The following is a 22,091-nucleotide window of genomic DNA, read 5'->3' as shown; positions in this document are numbered from 1 at the left end:
CCCCCCCCCAACCCCCTCCGTTTAGTCTCATCCACCACCCTCTGCCAACTCCACCAAACTTTAACATATTCTCCTCACTGTAAATCCCGGCAGCAGTAAACAAGGGTTTTGAGTAAATTGATCAATAAAAGCAGGACGCGTGCGTAGCTCTGTGCGTCAGGGATAGGCCTGGGCCGCTTTTTACCGTCCGGTGGAGTAATTGAGCTTCGTGTGTAAATCCAGTGAGCGCAGGTGCAGCGAATGCACTCTGTATTAGTGGCTAGGGGAGGAGATGGGCAAGGCAAATTTAATTCATTTGTTTAAGAGGTGTCTCAGATTAATGGACAACACCAGACGAGGGGGGGAATGCAATAGCATCATCCCTCTCTACACACACACACACACACACACACACTCAAACACACGTGCATGCACACACACACACACACACACACACACACACACACACACACACACACACACACATGCACACACACACACACACACACAAACACACAACACACAAGCTGTCACACTTGCTATTTTAGGAGAATCAGAGACAGGGTGTGTGTGTGCATAGGGAAATGTTGTGATTGAAAATATTTATTCATTCATTCATTCATTCAGGAGCCACGTGTCCCTGTCTATTGCGTCAGATCTCCCTGAGGTTCGATTTCCAGTCTATGCTTTTGAGTGAGTTACAGTGACAGACAGTTTCGAGGTAATTTCATAACTACCGGTATCTCTGCCAGAATGCTACTTGAAGAACTTACTTTCCTAGGTAGGCCTACCTTAATTCTAACCAGCTCTTTTCAGTTCAGGATGCAATGAAAATATGTTGTGTGACAGTGGGCTAATGTTCTCTTTCTCTAAAGTACACATAACCGCCATGTTTAATTAGTGTAGTTACGCCGCATAACCACATGATGATATCAAACAATGCGATCCTGGGGGACAGTGCCTCTTAAATTAACTATTGGAGATGACACTACAGTTTTTTTCAACTGCTTACACACTAAATCTTTGCTTGTCACACAATTTTCTAAAAATGTCCTCCAAACATCATAACCCGACACCAAATCTGCAAAACCATACACTAATTCTCAGTGTTTGACTCAGTTTTCAATTGACTAAAACACATTTTGCAAAACACAACACACAATTTTCTACCTAACACACAAAATTCTAACAGGAAGTAACTTGATTTCGTTCTTCAAACACAACCCATCAAAATGGCACACTAAATCACCAGTGCTTCACTCTTTCTCTTCACATGTGCAAACACTCTTTACTTTACTGAACACCATCCAATCATTGCCTTAGTATAGGTCTATGAATAGATATACACTCTATATAGGTATAGACCCTTTCAATCTGCTCCTAGAGGATTTCCGGTTGAAATATTCAGAACCAACGCAGATACTTTGAAAATAGAGAAAATACAGTAATCGGACTTTAGCTTACAGTAATGTTCTACAAAAAGTTGACTTTATTAAAATTTGTCTTTTTACTCTATTTTTGTTTGTCACCATGTTACAGTACCATTAGCTCAATACATTTTTTTGTGCCTCCAGAAAATGGAACGCTTACTGTAGAATTGTTTGTTTCTGCAGTTGAAAGGGTCTATAGGCCTATGAATACATACTGTACACGACCCCCCCCCCCCCCCCCCCACACACACACACACACACTTGTCTTTAGAAAAAAACAAAATCAGTGTTGTTTGCTGTAAAATACTGTATTCACAACAGCAAATTATTTATATCAACTTCTCTTTGTTGATACCGTAACTTTCACTCTTGTATGGAAATACATATAGAAAGCCTAAGACAGAAGAGCTTTAGGTTTTGAGCAACAGTGTGTACATGATGTATCCAAAATGTCATATTATGACAAAAGTGTTTGTAATGTGAAGCGAATGTTTGCTTTAAACATGTGTTTTTGACATTTTGAATGTTGTGTGTCATTTTGCTGGAGATTTGGGGCATTTTGCATTTTGTGTGAGCAGTTGTGGGTTTTGTGTGTGGAGTTTTGAAAAATAGACACAGAGTTTTGAAAACGTGTGTAAACAATTGTAAAAAACTGTAATATAGATTTTTCTGAATGCTTAAACACAACTGTAATTCTTATAGCAGAATTTCTAAAACTATTAATACTTGTAGCAAAACCACTCACTGAGTTCGCAAAACTAAAAGAACAAACACTGCTTTGCACTCAGTTTGCAATTTTGTAACACACATTTTGCACAACTGTAGGCACAATTCACAGCACTCTTTTTTCAGAACTGTAAACACAACTCATGCTTTACACTCAATTTCCAAATGATCAACACACTCCTAGCAAATCTATACACATGTATGGCTATTATTTTCACTATTTTGCCAACTCTCTGGCACACTTTCTCATGTGAAAACTGTTTTAGATAATTAGTTCACTTTGCAATCAGCCTAAGCACTAATGCTGCTTTCGAGATGTCTTGTAAATCCGCCGCCCGAGTTGGAAAGTGTAAATTACCCAGCTTTCTTGCAGCATTTTGGGCAGGCACGCCCACTTTACCTCAGAGTACTTGAGGGTACCCGAGGTGGACGTACGACCTTACAAAAAACATGGCTGCGCCCATAGTTGAGATGAGATGACATGTATTTTTTTTTGCATATGTACTGTGTTGGTCATGTTACAATTTTTTACAATTGTTTACACACGTTTTCAAAACTCTGTGTCTATTTTTCAAAACTCCACACACAAAACCCACAACTGCTCACACAAAATGCAAAATGCCCCAAATCTCCAGCAAAATGACACACAACATTCAAAATGTCAAAAACACATGTTTAAAGCAAACATTCGCTTCACATTACAAACACTTTTGTCATAATATGACATTTTGGATACATCATGTACACACTGTTGCTCAAAACCTAAAGCTCTTCTGTCTTAGGCTTTCTATATGTATTTCCATACAAGAGTGAAAGTTACGGTATCAACAAAGAGAAGTTGAAATACACAGTAAAAATGCAAGCAATATTGAAACATTTGCTGTTGTGAATACAATATTTTACAGCAAACAAGAAAAAAAAGCAAAGAAGAATACACTGACCACCAGATGTGGATGGAGTTTTGAAAACACTGATTTTGTTTTTTTCTAAAGACAAGTGTGTGTGTGTGTGTGTGTGTGTGGGGGGGGGGGGGGGGGGGTCGTGTACAGTATGTATTCATAGGCCTATAGACCCTTTCAACTGCAGAAACAAACAATTCTACAGTAAGCGTTCCATTTTCTGGAGGCACAAAAAAATGTATTGAGCTAATGGTACTGTAACATGGTGACAAACAAAAATAGAGTAAAAAGACAAATTTTAATAAAGTCAACTTTTTGTAGAACATTACTGTAAGCTAAAGTCCGATTACTGTATTTTCTCTATTTTCAAAGTATCTGCGTTGGTTCTGAATATTTCAACCGGAAATCCTCTAGGAGCAGATTGAAAGGGTCTATACCTATATAGAGAGTATATCTATTCATAGACCTATACTAAGGCAATGATTGGATGGTGTTCAGTAAAGTAAAGAGTGTTTGCACATGTGAAGAGAAAGAGTGAAGCACTGGTGATTTAGTGTGCCATTTTGATGGGTTGTGTTTGAAGAACGAAATCAAGTTACTTCCTGTTAGAATTTTGTGTGTTAGGTAGAAAATTGTGTGTTGTGTTTTGCAAAATGTGTTTTAGTCAATTGAAAACTGAGTCAAACACTGAGAATTAGTGTATGGTTTTGCAGATTTGGTGTCGGGTTATGATGTTTGGAGGACATGTTTAGAAAATTGTGTGACAAGCAAAGATTTAGTGTGTAAGCAGTTGAAAAAAACTGTAATGTTGATGTAATGCTCTTACACACTAGATTACATTGCTGCTTCAATCCGGTCGCCAATTCATGCATTGCACGGTTTTGCTGTGCCTGCAATACAATGTAACAATTTGTTTTCCAGCCGTTTAGCTAGAGGCTACATGTAGCACAAAACAATAACAATGACTAGCCTCCTGCTAATGCCCCTCGTGGCTCAAGAGAAAGGCGTTCCTATAGCCACTCATTGTTGTACGGGTGAGTGTACAATGATTTACAAGACTACTGGAAAGCAGCATAAGCCACAGGTAATGTACAATGGGTACAATAGAGGGAGCAGGAAGAGTGAGAAAGGTAAGAATTAGAGGAGGCTGAAGAATAGGACATGGAGGTGAAGAAGTAGGAGGAAGAAGAGGAGGAAGAGGATAAGGAGGAGTAAGAGGAGGATGGGGAAGGGGAAGAGGAAGGGTAAGAAGAGAAAGAAATAGCCCTTTTACAGGCAAAAAAATCAGTCTACATGTGGGGATATTGTCATGTCAGGCCTGGATACGGCATATTTTCCAGTGCCTTGGACTAGAGAACATTGCATGTGATTTAGATGAAATTTTGTGGCCGGACCCAGAGACGATGTAGACTGATTTTTTTTTTTTTCTCTGTGAAATGACTATTTTGTGTTTTGACTTGGAAAAAAACACTTGTGTTGTTTTGATGTGTCTAAATAAACACTAATACTTGATGTTTGGATCCCTGTATGTTTACAGAACTATGACAAAAGTATTACCTCAAACTGACATAGCCTTGTGCACAGAGAAAGCAAAAGCCAGGTGTGTTTTTTATTTATACCATTAGTGTGTAGTTGGCACATTGTGTGCTTATTATTGTGATGGCTTGTGTTTACTGTTTGATATGAAAACACCATTTTTACGAAGGTGTGTTAGCTTTTGCAAGAGAACTACAATGTTTTGCTGATTGGGTGAGAGGTTTTGCCATTTGTGTGTAGAGTTTTGCAAAAAAAAGCCATAGTTACAAAAAATGTGCTTACAGTTTTTTACAACTGTTTACACACGTTTTCAAAACTCTGTGTCTATTTTTCAAAACTCCACACACAAAACCAACAATTGCTCACACAAAATGCAAAATGCCTCAAATCTCCAGCAAAATGACACACAACATTCAAAATGTCATAAACACATCTTTAAATCAAACATTCGCCTCACATTACAAACACTTTTGTCATAATATGGCATTTTGGATACATCATGTACACACTGTTGCTCAAAACCTAACGCTCTTCTGTCTTTCATAGGATTTATGTATTTCCATACAAGAGTGAAAGTTACAGTATCTACAGAGAGAAGTTGAAATACACAATAAAAATGCAAGCAATATTGAAACCAAAAAATAGTGATTTTTCCCAAATAATTTGCTGTTGCGAATACAGTATTTTACAGCCAACAAGAACAAAGCAAAGCAAAATACAATGACCACCAGATGTACATGGAGTTCTGAAAAAGCTGATTTTGCCTATGGAAATGACTGACTACTATCAAATTACTTTGCTTTTTCCAAAGAAAAGTGTGTGTGTGTGTGTGTGTGTGTGTGTGTGTGTGTGTGTGTGTGTGTGTGTGTGTCTGTGTGTCTGTGTGTGTTTGTCTATGTGTGTGTGTGTGTGTGTGGGGGGGGGGGGGGGGTGTATGTACTCATAGGTCTATAGACAAATGTATTGAGCTAATGGTAACTTGGGGAGAACAAAAATATAGTAAAAAAGACAAGTCGACTTTTTGTAGAACATTCCTTTCAAAGTATCTGCATTGGTTCTGAAATCCTCTAGGGCCAGATTGAAAGGGTCCATACCTACATATAGAGTGTCTATTTATAGGCCTATACTAAGGCAATGACTGGACGGTGTTCCGTAAAGTAATGAGTGTTTACACATGTGAAGAGAGAGAGTGAAGCACTGGTGATTTAGTGTGGCATTTTGATGGGTTGTGTTTGAAAAATGAAATCAAGTTGCTTCCTGTTCGATTTTTGTGTGTTAAGTAGAAAATTGTGTGTGGTGTTTTGCAAAATGTGTTTTAGTCAATTGAAAACTGAGTCAAACACTGAGAATTAGTGTATGGTTTTGCAGATTTGGTGTGGGGTTATGATGTTTGGAAGACATGTTTAGAAAATTGTGTGACAAGCAAAGATTTAGTGTGTAAGCATTTGAAAAAAACTGTAAGCAATCAGAATAAACTGTAATGAGTATCCACATTTTTGCTCTTATTGTTTAGTCTACATGTACAAATTCCCCTAGCTAAGGGTTTTTAGTTATAACAAAATATGTTACGTTCTATTTTCACAAGCATTACTGATATTAGTAATAACAGCCTATTACTAGCTTTGTAGTAGAGCTAGCAGTAGGCCTAGTTAGAGGTAAAACTTGCCTGTGAGTAAGTAGCCTATTATAACTATTGTGTATGAATTCAGTCACCTTTTCACAGTGAATAGTGTGAAGGTTTATTCCTGCAGCCATCACTTAAATGGACAGATTAATGCTCCCATAATTCACTGCATGTAGGCTACGCCCGTGGTTGTACACTTAAATTACCCTCAATGTAATACAAAAAAGTCTTATTTACGGATGTGACAAGCAGGTGTGTCAGTGGTGTAATAGATTTGTGATAAATGGAGCTCTTTTTGAGAACTAGCACCCATGTGAGGATAAACACTAAAACGCTGCAACTCGCAAAGGTCCATATAGGGACATGAGCATGGGCTGGGTTTCAGTTTGACTTGTCTTTAGCCACAGGGTGATAAAGAGGCAGGGTGTATTTGTGACTTCACAAGTTTCCACATTTCATATAATAAAATATTATTTTCTATTAACTGCACTTACACATATGTTTGTTTTACTTTCCTATCTGTTTACACTGCGAAAAATTATCCTTTGGTGCCTCCCTACTTTCTAGCTGCAGTGTATATCCCTTAGCAATAAGTAGATGCACCATATTGGGTATTGAAATATTCACAGGAATCCCTAGAAATTGAACATTCATGTTGTTTTATCCAATATTAATTGTGCAGATGTATAGTCTATCGTATACACACCCATTGAACCAACAAAGAAAATGCAAAAATAGAGACTTTTGTGTAATCATTCCATATTTTGTGTAGTCATTCTATATCAGAACCCCTGATATACATTCCAAATAGTCTACAAGAAACCAAACCAAATCAAAGTGTTACCTTTCATTTAAGACCAGGATTATGCTTCTACACCAAGAGGTTGCCACACAGTAATCATTTTATTGTCAGTATGCATTTTGGGTAGCCAAAAGTCCTATGGGAGTTTCCATAGGGCATTTTACAAAACACTACCCTATCAGGGTCTGGATTTTCCAGGCTAACATGAGCATATCTTGGCAAAATAATGGTCTAAGTACTCATATTTCATTCTCTATTGATCTACTTTGAGATACAGATTCACAAGACCTGGTAGTGGGCCTCAGTTGTGTTTCCAAGACAAAATAAATGACCAAGAGGGCAGAATGTGATCATTTCCAGAGATGTACAAAACCGCCTAAAAAAACTATCATTCTACCCTTTGCCTCTGACAGTTCATCACACCGTCAATCTACTAGGCCTCTGCTTTCAAAAGAGGTCAAGCACTTGAATATAAACCAAAGTATGTGGAAACAGGGCCATTGTTAGTAGGCGGTGTGCAAAAACTCAAAATGGGGTGTAAAGATTTATTGTGGCTATTTGCTAGTAGCAATGCAGGATGCTGTGCTGCAATTAGATAGCACATGCAATCTACCCGGGAGACCGGGTATGGTTGTAACATGGGGTGAGTTGTAACACCAACATTTCCACAAAACAGGAATAAGATATAAGATATTTGACATATGATCACCTCAGCACTTGCACAATTCCACCACAATCCCATATGGTGATTTTTAAGCCTAGAATGTCACCCGTTCTCATTTTACAGAGGAAAAACTTTAACATTTTTCACCAAGGCTATATTTTGCTTAGTAGGCTACTTTTACCATTCAAGATAAAACCACATGCCTCATATTATATTAACCTGTTTTTGGTTAAGTGGCCCTTAAAAAAAAGAAAAACAGCAACTTTCAACAAGTGAAAGGACTTTTGTGACACTTTACTTCTTAAGAAAGTAGGCCTAACTGATTTATGATATTGTAGCCTATTGTATGATCTGAGTTGACACAAAAGGGTTTAGTTTAGCGTCAAGTCTAAAATGTCGATTTGTTGATGTATAGGCCTAGGCAACCACTTTTCGCCTAAGATAAAGGTCTGCGAGATCAGCTTGGAGCAATGAAGTGATACAGCAAGACCAGCAGAGTTCGCTGTATTCCCTCTCGACTCCTCTTGTTCTGACTTCAGCATCCACTGAACTCTGCGCTCACCTCAAAGTCTCTCAGGCAATTATAAAGATGACTGATATTTTGCTTTCTTAGCATCCTGTTTTAGCGTGTGGCCATTTGTTGAGAAAAGATAACTTTACATGAATAAACGACATCAAAATAATTCAGTCTTTTAATGATTCGGCCTAATGTTAATTTGCTAACATTGAATTGTAGCCTAGGCTAATAACGTCTTTATAAGCATGCATAAACTCAAGTCTTGATTTTGGCCCATGTAGACTAGCCTATCCTTCTCTTGTCAACACTTAATTATATAAATAGATATGCCTATCACATCACACGCTCACGAAATACATGCCATGAAACAGTCTACCTTGTTCAGTGCGACATAAAGTTTGTCCTTAGAGGGCCCCCGTCCCTGCACCAGCTGGCTAGTTTTCAGTCATTCATGAACTCTTGGCATTTGCACACAGACAGTGGAAATCACGGCTACTGCTGCTGCAGAGGAGTCGGATGAAACGCAAACTGGCCAGCTGAGAGATGTGATGAACAGAGGAAACAAAGAAAATAACTGATAAATGACAAGGGAGAAAACTGTAGAGGTTTGGCATCGCATGATATTTATTAAGGTAGGCATGGGTTCCAAAATACCTGCCACTGTTTTTGTGTTGTTAAACCCAAATCCTTATTTTCAGTTTTTGTTAAGTTGAAACAATTTGGACATAGGCTAAACTATTTTGGTATATTGTCCACTTTTGTATAGTAGTAGTTTGTATATTAGTAGACTAGCCGATTTTTTATGCGAAGTGACGAAGTATCTTAAAAGAGAGCTGTGTCGACTTTTTGATAGGCTGTATAGATGGAAGGTGTCGTTTTAGCATTACATAGGCTACGCTTATGTTTGCTTCAAATTCGTAAACCTCTTTGAAGGACACCAGAATGTTCAAGAACTTCTCAGCCTTATTTCATTGCCGAGATTATAGACAATTGTATGATGTTTTTTTTTTTGTTTTTTTTGTGGCACACTATAGATGAAGTTGGAAAAGAACAGAATAAAACCTATAACTGTATTCAGTCCATATTGGATGAGTCCATCTGTTATTCATCCATTGAATTGGAACAGTGCCTATTTTTGTTGTTGCTGTTGATATTTTTTTTTATGGTTTGCTGAATAGTCAATTTATTAAATGTCTATAAACATCTGACATTATGCATGTCCTGGTATAGGCTACCTAAAATATGAAGACAAATTATTATTTTTCTCTTGCCATTTATATAAAGAACATCATATCTTATTGGTCTCAGGGAGTTAGAGAGGACAAGATGAACCTGTAACAATACACTTGCAAGAGGAGCCATGACTGAGCTGGAGATCGATAAGTCTCACCTTCCTCGCGTCCTTGACGGTAGGGCACATGAGATGAATTACATGCATAACACCTGTCAGTTCTGCCAACATTGACTTTGTGTTAGATAGATTATACTTACATTTAGGATTATGCTTGTGTTTAGGATTATGCTTGCATTTAACAGATTATGCTTGCATTTAGAAGATTCTTTGTCATTCTTTTTTTATATTGCTTCTCTCTTCTCTTCTACTAAAATCTGCAGAATATACAAATGTAACATATCCATGAATGATTCTTGTGTTATTCTGCAAATGGACAAGTGGGCATATATGATCAGTGTAGATGTATACAGTTGTTGGTAAATGTAGCTTTCTGTACTTTCCGGCTGATGAACTAGCACGCGCTTGTCTCTTTAACACCTGAAAGAAAACGTCTTTGCCACCTTTTTGTGACATACTGGAGCTGGAACTGCTTCAAGAGTGAAACATTCTCAGTGCTTGGGGACAAGGGTATAGATTCATTGCTTTGACAGAGATTGCAACGTGTATCAATGTAATCTCTCTACCAGACCAAAACACCAGACATGAAAAGATGTTTTTTATTCCACTGCGCCCAAACACAAGTGCTATCTGCAAAGTGTCATCGTGAGTTGGCTGCAATTTCGTCGTGGACAAGGACAGGCTTGCAGGATGTGACTTAAGCTGATAAGACAGGAGGAATGCAACAGTGGGCTCACATGCCTCTCTCTTTTTCTTTCTTTATTTCTCTCTCTTGTTCTCTCTCTCTTTCTCTGATTGCTTGTAGATGTTGGTGCACGTGTTCCCTAATAGATTCTTCAGAAAGTGGCCTTACCCCGGTTCATTTTGGGAAGTGACAGAGATAGCACTGCTCCCTTGAGGCCAGTTGGGGTGGGCTGCAGGAATAGGGAGTGTGTGAAGAGTTCTGAGTGCACTTAAAAGAAATCATTCTTATCATAGTTTGGAGTTTAATATTTATTCCTTTTAAACTCTGGATTCATCACATTAAAATGTTGAGGTCACTCAGCAATGATCCACATCCTTGGATTGCTATCAGTATAGATATCATTGTTTGTATAATGTACTCTGTACAGGACATCCCAGATACATAACTTTGAATCAATTGAGTTAACTCCATAGGGCTGGTTTCACGTTCACGTAATTAAACTTAATCCATGTTTGAGAAACCAGCCCTAAAAAGTAATACTGCTCACACATGTTTATGATATTTAGACTTCCTTCATTTCAACTTGGCCTTTATTGCATAACCTGGCACACCAATAGTCAATTGAAATCACTCTTGGAAAGCAGACTTGGACCGAGTGCCTTGTCCCTGTGGGATGTGCTGTGAAACATAACCCAGTGGCTGCACTGACCTCGTTCCTCATGTGCCACTGACACCCTCCCCAGCCCCTTCCTCAGCCCGGCCAGGCAAGATATTTATATCAGCTCCTACTGTATGAGAGAGCCGGCCAAATTTAGACAAAAGGCACTAACGAGAAGAGAGAGACAGAGAGAGGGAGGGAAGGAGAGAGAGAGGGAGGGAAGGAGAGAGGTAGGAAGAGAGAGAGTGGGAGGAAAGAGAATGAGAGTAGGAAAGAAAGATGGAGATAGAAGAGGAAGAATGAGAGAGGGAGAGAATGTGAAGTAGGAGAAAGAGAGCTAGAGAGAGAGAGAGAGAGGTGAAGAGATGGAGAAAGAGAGTGTGGAAGAGGCAAAAAGAGGGAGAGGGAGGGAGAGTGGGAGAGAGGTAAAGAGAGAATGAAAGGGAAAAGCAGGCAAAGGGGGAGAGAAAGAGAGAAAGAATAGAGAGAGAGAAAGAGAAAGAATAGAGAAGAAAAAAAGTAGAGGATAAGGTGAAATCTTTGCTTGTTCCACACACTGCCTCACTTATTTTCAGGCCACCCCCCACCCCCACCTCTTACTGCCTCCAACTTTCCCTTTTTTACTGCCTGTACCTCGCAACCCCTCTGCCTCTCCCAGCATTTACACTGTCTTTTGTAGATCTGTTGCTGAACAGTGAACAACGCCATCTGTGTGCCCCAGGGCTATGCTGAGCTGGAGTCCGCTCACACATAGACACACAGACACACACTCACACACACACACACACACACACACACACACACACACACACACACACACACACATACACACACACACACACACACACACACTCACCAAAACAACAACCCCTCCCATCCCCACCCATAATTTCCTCTTGTATGGGGATAAAGCAGAGAGCTGAGAGGGCTCTCTCGCGCTCTCTCTCTCTCTCTCTCTCTTTCTCTCTCTCTCCATAGAAATGTGACCCATTAGTGATGAGCAATCTCTCATCTTTGTACAGAAGATTCTTATCAACCGAAAACTACTGAGACTAATTGAAACCAGTGACAACCAAGCTGTTTTGCGAGTCTCTTTCCATCAGGTCTTTTTTCCTTTTAACTCAATGCCCTCACTGGCACTCAACACGTTGTGTTTGCAGAAACACTCGTCCTGGAAAAGTTATTATTACTTCGACCACCTCACTCTAAATTTTAGCTCACAGCTGCGACCGTGCCAGCCGTTTACAAAGCAGCTTTCTGTCCACTGTGTTGCCTCGTAAATGTTTCCACTCACTGAAACACAGGCAAACACACACACACACACACACACACACACACACACACACACACACACTTACCCTAAAGTGTGTTTGATGGTAGGGAGGAGATGGGTGGAGGTGCAGCTTTGCTACCAAACACACCACTCCAACTTTGACAAAAAAGTTGAAAAAACTTGGTGATACAGTATCAAACTGCAGTGATACATGAAGATTATGAAGATTACATTGTCCCAAAAGGTTATGAGAGGAGGTCAGGAGATGAGTAGAGGTGTTTTCACCTTGAGGGGAGGAAGTGGGTGACCGAGTTCCACTTTTTGTATCAGACTTGTTGCAAATGAGGACACGTGTTGCTTTATGTGGCACTCCTGCCAAGGCCTTGAGTCTTTGAATGGGCATTTATGGCATGGGCTGTTACACATGTGTCACACACACACACACACACACACACACACACACACACACACACACACACACACACACACACACACACACATACTCCACATTAGGAGGGACAAACTGTAAAACATTGCTGCTAGACATACCAAGAAGATTTTACATAGACTGAATTGATTCTGATGTTGAATTGATTCTGATGAATTGATGTTTTGTTTCATCGTTCTGAATGACAGAGCTGGAACAACATTACCCTCCACTCCTTCCACTCTCTCAGTAGAGAGAAAACATGCATGTCTTTACTGATGTTTTAATATATGTCACTTTAGACAAAAACATCTACTAATAACTAAAAACACATACACATGGAGATTATTCCTTTCCAATGCAGTAAACTATACACGGCATATGTGTGAGTTAGCACATCTGTCTCACACATGTTGGCGTAAGTTTACAGAGTGTCGAGGCTATGAGGGTCTGTGTTTGCTTAAGAACACTTCCACTCCTTGGGCCAGCAGTGCATGTAGATTACAGACCTTGAGCCCCAACTTCTTTCTCAAATGGATGACTGATCTGGATTGTGTTTACAAATACAGTAGGCTCATTGCATCAATGACAATGATAACCAAAATAGAGAATGCAGTAAATTATGAATTTTTATTATTTAATGATGGATCAAACTCTGCTAAGCTCCTGGGTAGGCCCATGCAGACCTGACCTATTTGACAGGCTGTCCATTTTTGTCTGGATTTCAGTGTCTTTCTCTCTCATACACTTTAGTTTCAGTTTACTCAGGCCTTCCTGGGCCAGAATTAGTTACATTACAGACAATTGGTGGAAAGGTTGAAGTTTTTTATTTAGCTTATCGGCAGGAAAATTGGCCATGGCCAATTAGGCCAGGACCATGTTGACTTAGACACACACATATTTAGTCCCCCATTTTACACGTTTTAAATATTGTAAAGGCTGTGCTTTGCACATTGCTCTTATGTAGTATGAATGTAATTATCTAAAGATCCAGAATCTGAACTGGGAAAGTACCGGGGATTCCTCCCTTACTTAAAATTCTCCCTTTCTCTCTCTCTCTCTCTCTCTCTCTCTCTCTCTCACTCTCAGGCTTACATTCTCTCTCTCTCACACACACACACACACACACACACACACACACACACACACACACACACACACACACACACACACACACACACACACACACACCATTTATACAGAAACACACAGACTCCCAAAGATCCCCTTTCTCTCCAGTCCTGTCTGATTAGTATCGACCCCCCCCAGTGTTCCTCCTTGGCAGGGTTCTGGTCCTCCCTGTCTGACCCACTTTGTTTGGGAGTAAGACACGGCTTCCTGTTTGGGTCCGGTGCTAGTGTGACATGATGTCCACAGGGCACAGGGCTGGCAGAGACAAGAGCAGGAGCCCAAAAATGCAGGAGGGTGGAGGGAGGGGTGTGTGTGTGTGTGGGGGGGTGGGTTCTGGGTGCCCTTCCTCTGACCCAGTTATTGTGTGGTGTGTGTATGTGTGTGTGAGTGTGTGTGTGTGTGAGAGAGAGAGAGAGAGAGATGAAGAGAAGACAGAGAGATTAACTTTTACTCATATCATTATTAAGCCTATTTGTTTTAGAAGCTATAGTCATTATTCATTTAAAAAAATATTTTGCCAAGATGCACCTGTCAAATCTCTTTCTTGTGTGTATATTCTAGTGTGCCAGTGTTTCGCTGTGCTGGAAGACGGGGCACTGGCTCATAACTTGCAGGAACAAGAGAGTAAGTACACTCCAATTCATCAGTGTCACTGTATATCTTTACACATTCACACTATTTTAAAGGGTTTGTGGTTTTGTTGTGGACATGCTTCTGGACGGAAACTGACTGACTGGACCGTTTCCCTTGAAACTTGAAAGAAGGTAGCATCTTTGCCAGCAAAGTGTGTTATTGTAGGTTTCGTCGTTCCCTTCCACAGTTTTTTGATTGATATTCTGCTGTTCCCTGTTCAGTCGAGCACTTCTACAACTCCAACATTCAGAAGAACCAGCTGGTCCAGCACGACGTGCGCATCGCCAGGAGGCTGCAGGACGAAGAGGAGGACCGGGGCCACCTGGGTCACGACCGTCGGAGACTGTGAGGGACACCTCATCTCTCACCTTTTGACCTTTATCACTAAATTAGAGCCATTTTAAGGTAGTTAGACACACATGCCCATGGGGGAAGACTGACTTGATTGTTTTTGTTGCAGTGAGGAGCAGGACTTTGAGTATGCCCAGAGGATTCAGGAGGAGATGCAGAGACAAGCTGAAGAAGCCCGCAGGAGAGAGGAGGAGGACGAGGTGGGTTGCAGTAAAATTGAGAGAGAGTATGTGTTTGTGTGTCTTTGTGTAAGAGTACTATACATACTGTGTTTGCCTGTGTCTGTATGTAAGAATGTGTGTGTGTATGCTAGTTCTGTGTCTGTGTGCTTTTGTAAGTCTAACTGTTGTATAAAATGTGCCATTGTGTAAAGGAAAGGAAGATGGAGGGAAAAGTGTGTTTGTGTGTGTGTGTGTGTGTTTGTGTGTGGGTGTGTGTGTGTGTGTGTGTGTGTGTGTGTGTGTGTGTGTGTGTGTGTGTGTGTGTGTATGTGTGTGTGTGTGTGTGTGTGTGTGTGTGTGTGTGTATGTGTGTGTGTGTGTGTGTGTTTGTGCGTGTGTGTGTGTTTGTGCATGTGTCTGTGTCTGTATAAGTGTGTGTGGTCTCTGACACACTGACATAAAGAACCTGTGTGTAGTGGTGTCCCCCACTGTGTCCATTCCCCTGATTGGCACTGCTGGAGCACCCCTAACAGAGTGGCCCTTGTGCTGAGGTACTCAGACAGAAAGAGGAAGAGGAAAAAGTAGCAATGGAGGAGGCGAAGAAGGAGAAGAAAGAGCCCTTGAGTTCAAGTGGAATCTTTTGATTGGTTTTCAACTCCAAGATAGCATGCCCATTTCCTCATATGCATAGCTCTTCATCGTCAGAGTCCACTCCTTGCTTTCTTTTCTTTTGCTTCGCTGTCAATCAAATGCCAATCAGGGGAATCTTTTGCTTCACTATCCACTTCTCAAAGATGACATCATTACATCATTGTAATCGGCAGCCAAAGAGCTAAGACAGTTGGCTTGCAGGCCGTGTCCATGACGATGCCTGGAACGTTTCCCGGGTGATGAGTGGACTGTTTCCATGGCGCCTGGGGATTCTGTAGCGAGTGTGTGTCCTCAACCTTGCTTGTGTGTGTTCTGAGTCCGCCTTGCTCTTAGTCCAGTGGTTACATTTTGTTAAATTCTTCCATGGGACACTTATAAGAGCAGTGTGTTTCAAGCAGTGGGCCATGAAGGCATTAAAGGAAGGTAATCCCTGACCATTAATCAATGTAGTGTCACTTGCTGTCTTAATCAAAATGGTGGTCCTTAGGTCAAAACCAGTTGAACACCCCATAGAGGACTGGCACTCTAACAGCAACTTAAATGTGTTAAGGGTAAGATTTTGTTTTCATGAAAAACTTTTCTCTCAAAAACAAACACAGAGTGCCATGTGCTGTTCTGCTGTTCTCGTTTCTGTCCCCGTCAGTGGATGTGGTGTTCATCTTTTTATCCAGCTAGCAATACAGTTGACTGTAAGCCATCTGGTGCTGATTCGCAGCCACCTGGTCCTGAGAGCCTGACAATGAACTTCAGCTGCTGCTTCGCTTGAGGAGGCTGCCATGGAGAGGCCTCTACAGGGCCTCTCCTATTGAGAACGTCTGCTAGCCGTTAGCGCTCGCTCCAGCCACACTGAGAATGATGCCATGTGTTGTTTTTCTGCCCTTTTTCTGTGGCCAAGGAAGAAAATATGAGGTCAGTACGGAGGGGCAAATGTAGGAAGAGCGTAATTAGCACCTTCATCAGTCAACAGAAAGAGCATGTGGTGTTGTCACATTACGTTGAATTTACCAAGTACTCACTTAGTAAACAGTGCTCATCCCCACCCTCTACCGTAACTTGTGATGCCCACAAATGAATGGTATTATTCAATCACAGCCACAGTTGACTAGCATCACATTAAAAGGAATCAAATGTTTAGCGATCAAGAAATAATACAATACATGTCAACAAGATAATAAGATAAACGGCAAGACAGTGAAGTTGTCTAACACGTTAAAAAGTAAACAAAAGTAACAAACAAAACATGCATGCACTGTTTTCATAGATATGGCGGAATACCAAATCAGTTACTCTTAACACTTCTCTCCCATGTTTTTGCACGATACTCCCACTTTTCCTGTGACCTTCCCATAATGCATACTGTATGCGGAAGAAAAGCACAGCCTGCCCACCAGCCCCGGCAAAATGCATTTTCATACATGCACAGCCTGTTTGTACACCTGCTGCCATGTCTTAGGTGTACTGTCAAAGATCCTTGATTGCTCCGCGTTAACCCTCTCTGGTACCGTCATACCGGTGTGATGGGAATGTTGGAAATTGAACGTTCTAAAGAATATCTGGGTTCATTGAGGGGTTAAGGCGCAAATAAAGCATTAAACAGGGGCTAATGCCTTAGTACATCAGCTCCTGAGGGAGTGCTGTCTTGCCTCCCTGGATGCTTTATCTGTGTCAAGTTGAAAACTGTCCCTTGAACAATGACTGTGCTAAATTTACCCCTACTCGCCTGTCTGCACGGCGGAGCTTCTTGGCTGGCCTATCAGGCGCTGACTTTGAAGGACGAGTGCCTTGCTCTAGAATGAGGCCTTTATCTGTGGGTTGCTCCCAGCGACCTCTGTCACTATGTCAACTATTTTAACAAGTAGTCACTCTGCCTCAGCACCCAGACATTGTGCATGCACACAAAGACTGCCTTGTTCTGTGTATGTGTGTGTGTGTGTGTGTGTGTGTGTGTGTGTGTGTGTGTGTGTGTGTGTGTGTGTGATAGAGAGAGAGTTCTTTCTAGTGTGAGTGTGTGTCTGCATGTGCTGAGTGTTGAGTGTTTTCCTGTGAGTGTGTTTGTTGTGTTTAGTTCTGTTTATGTTCATTAATGCACATGTTTGTGCAGGTTTTTTACGCATATATGGTGTGGGAACAAATCCCATAGTGAACAAATTCAGAAGGCCTCTCACAACCACCACCACCCCACCCCCATAATTCAGATGACAAACCTGCTCTTTTCTCTAAGCAAAGCCCCTTTACAGCCACGTGACTCCCAGCCCTCCATAAAGATGTATGGATGTGTGAAAAACACAAACTGCCTGCCCCTCTTTCTTCAATTTGAAGAACTGCCGGGTGAGAATGTCCTTCAGGGAGCGGGCTGCACACTTACACCTCATGGCAAAGCTCTTGGTCAGATAACGTGAAATATCCCACCGCTGTGATAATTATGAGGAAATAACTTCTATGTCTATCTGGATTTAGCACACAGGAATAGCAGTGCTATCATAGCCACTTATCAGATGAAGCCTGGATTTCACCCTCTAAAAGTATTTGTAGAGACTTTTTTCACTTATTGTAAAAATAAAGCTCAACTCATTGATCTAATTTGGGGAGAATGTTGTATACTTTTGGTGGCCCTTAGATGTATCTCCCTTGTCCAGATTCTAACACCAATCTACCTCTGGGCTACCCTGCTCTCTTTATTTACACAGGAGGCTGCTCTGTGTCTCCAGAGTGTGTGCAGGTCTCTATTCTCCTCCAGTTTATGTTCAAGCAGCTTCCTGTGTGTGTGACATGCCAGTCACGATCACGGCCAAAATCCATCATGGAATCCCAGCGCTGAGCTCACTGACTGGATTAAGCTGTTCATTGAGCCATTGAGTCACTGAGCTAATAGTTTTATTGTGGGTGTTTGGTAAGGATAATTATATAAGATGATTTCCATGAGTGCATACTATTAGCAAGTGGCCAGACATTACATGTTTGGTTTTAATAAGGTGTTTGTGTGTGTGTGTGTGTGTGTGTGTGTGTGTGTGTGTGTGTGTGTGTGTGTGTGTGTGTTTGTGTGCGTGCGTGTGTGCGTGTGTGCGTGTGTGCATGCGTGTGAGAGAGAGTTCAGAGCTTCTCTGCTGCCCCTCTGTGGCATAAAGGTGCCATACTCCTGATTTAGCCTATTTGCCCAGTACCTTATCTCAGTGTTTAGCATGGACTAAAGTACTGATAAAAAAATGTCTTGTGTTTTGACCTGTAATAAACATGCTCAATGCCCAGTTGATAGGACATCAAAGAGTGTTTACCTTCACAGGAAATGGCCAAGAGGTTGCAGGAAGAGGAGGAACTCCAGATCAGAAGACGGAGAGCTGAGGCCGGGTGTGAGGATACTCCACTCAGTGAAGGTACGGCCTCTCTCTGAGACGAGATGCCTTGTCTGCTGTTTCCACATGCCATATTTCAGTGAGTTTGGCGTGGATGACACATTCTCCATAGGGAGTCCACAGGGTCCACATTTAGCGCTAAAGGGCTAGCAAAGTCAAAACTGATGAAAAGGGTCACACTCCTATCTGCGGCAATGTTACATAGTTCAATAGGCATTCTGGGTGCACATCAGCAATATCAGAGATTCCATCCTCCTTACTGTAAGTCAGTGTGGCATCAAAGTGGGTTTGGAACCGTTATTTTATGGTAAAAGAACTACATTGAGAATAGGAAGGGTCAATCAAAGAAATCTCTGAAGGTTGAGAGTAGCTTGGCATTAGCTATGTTAGTCTTCGACTGTTTTAGTGTGTTGCCTGAAAGAACTAAGCCACAGCTTGTATGTAACTGACCCATGATAGATTTAAAAGACATTATTAAACACTCCCTCTATCTCTCTCTCTCTCTCTCTCTCTCTCTCATCATCTTGCTCTCTCTCTGTCTCTCTCTCTCTCACACACACTCTCTCTCTCTCTCAGGTCTGATCTCTCTGCAGCTCGAGGTTCTGCAGCAGGTGCAGCGGGATGCTGAGCTCGCCCGCAGATTGCAGGAGGAAGGCGAGGAGGATGAAGTGGACATACAGCCACAGAGGAAGGTGAGTGTAGCTGCTTTCAGACATAGGTGTAAGTCCGCATGTTCTGTATCAAGCGGTTGGGCCGTTTTTTTTTTTTTATGCCTTTAATGTGACAGGATAGTGGAAAGTGACAGGAAGTAAGTGGGAGAGAGAGTCTGGGTGGGATCCGGGAAGGAATCGAACCCGGGTCGCTGGCGTACGGTGCAGGTCTGAGTTCTGTTTGTTTCCTCCTCCTTTCCTCTCTGTGGGACAGCTGTCAGTAGAGTCTCCCCAGCCCCAACCCCAGCGCCAGCCCCAGGAGGGGCCAGATGTGGACTTCAGGGCGGCACAAGTGGCCCAAGACGAGGTGAGGATGTGGTAGTGGTGCGGTTGAGGGGTGTGTGTGTGTGTGTGTGTGTGTGTGGGGCCGGGGGTTGTCACTGCTGCTTTATCTCAAAGGCTCAGTGTTAGGGGAGCAGATTGTTTCACCCTTTGAGATTTGGCTCAACCGCTGCTCCTGGACTGGCTATGGGGCTGCATCATCTCTCGGGTTCACTCCTATGCCAAGAAACCATGTGTGGAGAAAATTAATGAAAATCTTCATTACGCTGTTAACCACTTCACATTTGTCTGTTTGACTGGAAGTAAATGGATCAAATATAGCCTAAAACAGTGGTTCTCAAATGGGGGTACGCGTACCCCTGGGGGTACATGAAGACACTCCAGGGGGTACGTGAGATTTTAACCCTTAGAACATATTAGAAAAGCATTGAATTTTACATTTCCTCAGGGGAAAACATACTGCTGATTTTGTGCTGAGCCTCTCTGTAACCATGTCCCTGACTGGGTCTCCTCACTGTGTCAGGAGATTGCCCACTACATGCAACGGCATGAGCGGAAGACCCACAGGCGGACGCACGGTGACCATCCCGAGCGACAGTCCATGAGTCTGGAGCAGAGCGATGTCCGAGCAGAGACTCCTGGCAGAAAGGCACGTATGTTAGCACACATAAAGATAATTTAGTAACCCTGTCCACTTCCACTGCTTCTGTGTCCTTCTGGTACACTATGTGTGTGATATCTTAACATCTGGTACAAGTACATGGTGGTGAGGGAACAATTTTCACAACAGCGTTGCTCTCTTTATTTCTTCTGTTTTTTATGATAGAAAAGAGAGAGCAACTAATAATTCATATCATAGCGTGATACAAAAATATATAAAATATAATATAAAAAATAATTACAAACGTCCTCCACAGTATGCAATGAAGTCGTATAGTATTGTATAGTGTTACATTATATGTGATGCATGATGGTCGTGTTTTCTCCAGGTGGGGGCTCTGCAGCTACCACGGGAGCGCCTGAACTCTGAGGGGTTGCACTCCCCAGGAGAAGAGAGGTCCCTTGAACGCCGGCCATCCCTTCCCAGTTATACTATGCTGTGAGCACGCACACACACATACACACACACACATTTCAGATTTAGAGTGTATTTGAAGAAAAGAGTCTTCTTCAAATGATCCTAGACATATGAAATTGTCAAGGATGTATTGTCAACAAAGATTATTGATAGATTGCTGTTAATACTGTATGTAATGAAACTCTGGTACATGTTGGAGACATCTCTTTGGATTTATATTCAGTAGAATACATTTTCGCATGAAAGGATACCGTTAAACACAACATTTACCAGAAGTCCTGTAAAATGCACAGACTTCATGACAACAACAGAGTTGATGTTATTGTTGTTGTAGAGCCTCAACAGAATGCACTGACCTAAACAAAAGTGCTCATTACTAAACCATAATTGTAAAGACTTGGATACATCTGTTTCCCCAGAGGCTAAATGCCTTGAATGTCATGCATTGAATTCATCCATCCTGAGATGGCTTTGTCATGAATATCAGTGGTGTGACTCTGTTGTCACTCATTCTTTTGTATTGTTTTTCATCCATATAGACAAGCACAGCCGATTCACAACATTGCCGAGGAACTGGACCCAACATTTAAAGCCAGGAAGAGAGACAGTTTACTGATGGGCAACAGCACCTCCTCAGGTCAGTGTCAGAATTGCAATCAAACAGGTCCTACATTACTGAGTCTAAAAACACAGCAGACAGTTCTTTAACTTTTCTTCCCATGCCCTCCTCAGGTATTTGTCTGGCCAATAGAACCCCTCATTCCGTGTTTTATGACTACCTGCCAGAGCCCGCCTTCATCCCCCCCACCAAACGGCAAAATGACAAATCAGGACGACCTAAAACCAAAGAGAAGAGGGAGAACTGCAAGCAGCAGTGATTGGTGGGGTGTGTGTGTGTGTGATACACTCAAGATTTGTTGTAAACAAGACATCAGAGATTATTCTGAACATTTCATTTCTGGAGAGCATGTCTAAGTTGCTCTCCTTTCAAAGGGACATACTGAATAAATTCCATACAGCTTGTGTAGATAATATTAGCATGAACATTCTTGCTGCCTTTCAAAAGAATGTTTTCAGATACAGTGCAGGCCAAAAGTTTGGACACACCTTCTCATTTCAATGTGTTTTCTTTATTTTCATGACTATTGAATATATTTACATTGTAGATTATCA

The 22,091-nt window shown here is 41.6% G+C and overlaps 1 protein-coding gene across 1 annotated transcript; it reads left to right on the top strand.

The window, feature by feature from the left end:
- Window positions 1-8,602: 8,602 nt before the first annotated feature.
- ccdc50b (coiled-coil domain containing 50b) lies at window positions 8,603-22,091 on the top strand. Its single transcript, XM_042090447.1, has 12 exons — window positions 8,603-8,809; window positions 9,486-9,586; window positions 14,264-14,326; window positions 14,557-14,680; window positions 14,796-14,886; window positions 18,779-18,869; window positions 19,425-19,540; window positions 19,773-19,865; window positions 20,364-20,489; window positions 20,830-20,939; window positions 21,458-21,555; window positions 21,651-22,091. Exons 2-12 carry the CDS (start codon window positions 9,538-9,540, stop codon window positions 21,794-21,796), a joined length of 1,107 nt encoding a protein of 368 aa, XP_041946381.1. The 5' UTR covers window positions 8,603-8,809; window positions 9,486-9,537; the 3' UTR covers window positions 21,797-22,091.

Source organism: Alosa sapidissima, chromosome 4 (genome assembly GCF_018492685.1).
Source record: "Alosa sapidissima isolate fAloSap1 chromosome 4, fAloSap1.pri, whole genome shotgun sequence".
NCBI lineage: Eukaryota > Metazoa > Chordata > Actinopteri > Clupeiformes > Clupeidae > Alosa > Alosa sapidissima.
Note: the sequence above shows the minus strand (reverse complement) of the source record. Positions and strands in the feature narration are given on the sequence as shown.

Bases quoted from the DNA above. Each gene is read 5' to 3' on its own strand.
- ccdc50b (XM_042090447.1), top strand. From the start codon at position 9,538: ATGACTGAGCTGGAGATCGATAAGTCTCACCTTCCTCGCGTCCTTGAC. The intron at 14,681-14,795 runs GTGAGGGACACC...TTTTTGTTGCAG, and splicing joins GGTCACGACCGTCGGAGACT to TGAGGAGCAGGACTTTGAGT. The intron at 20,490-20,829 runs GCACGTATGTTA...TGTTTTCTCCAG, and splicing joins CAGAGACTCCTGGCAGAAAG to GTGGGGGCTCTGCAGCTACC.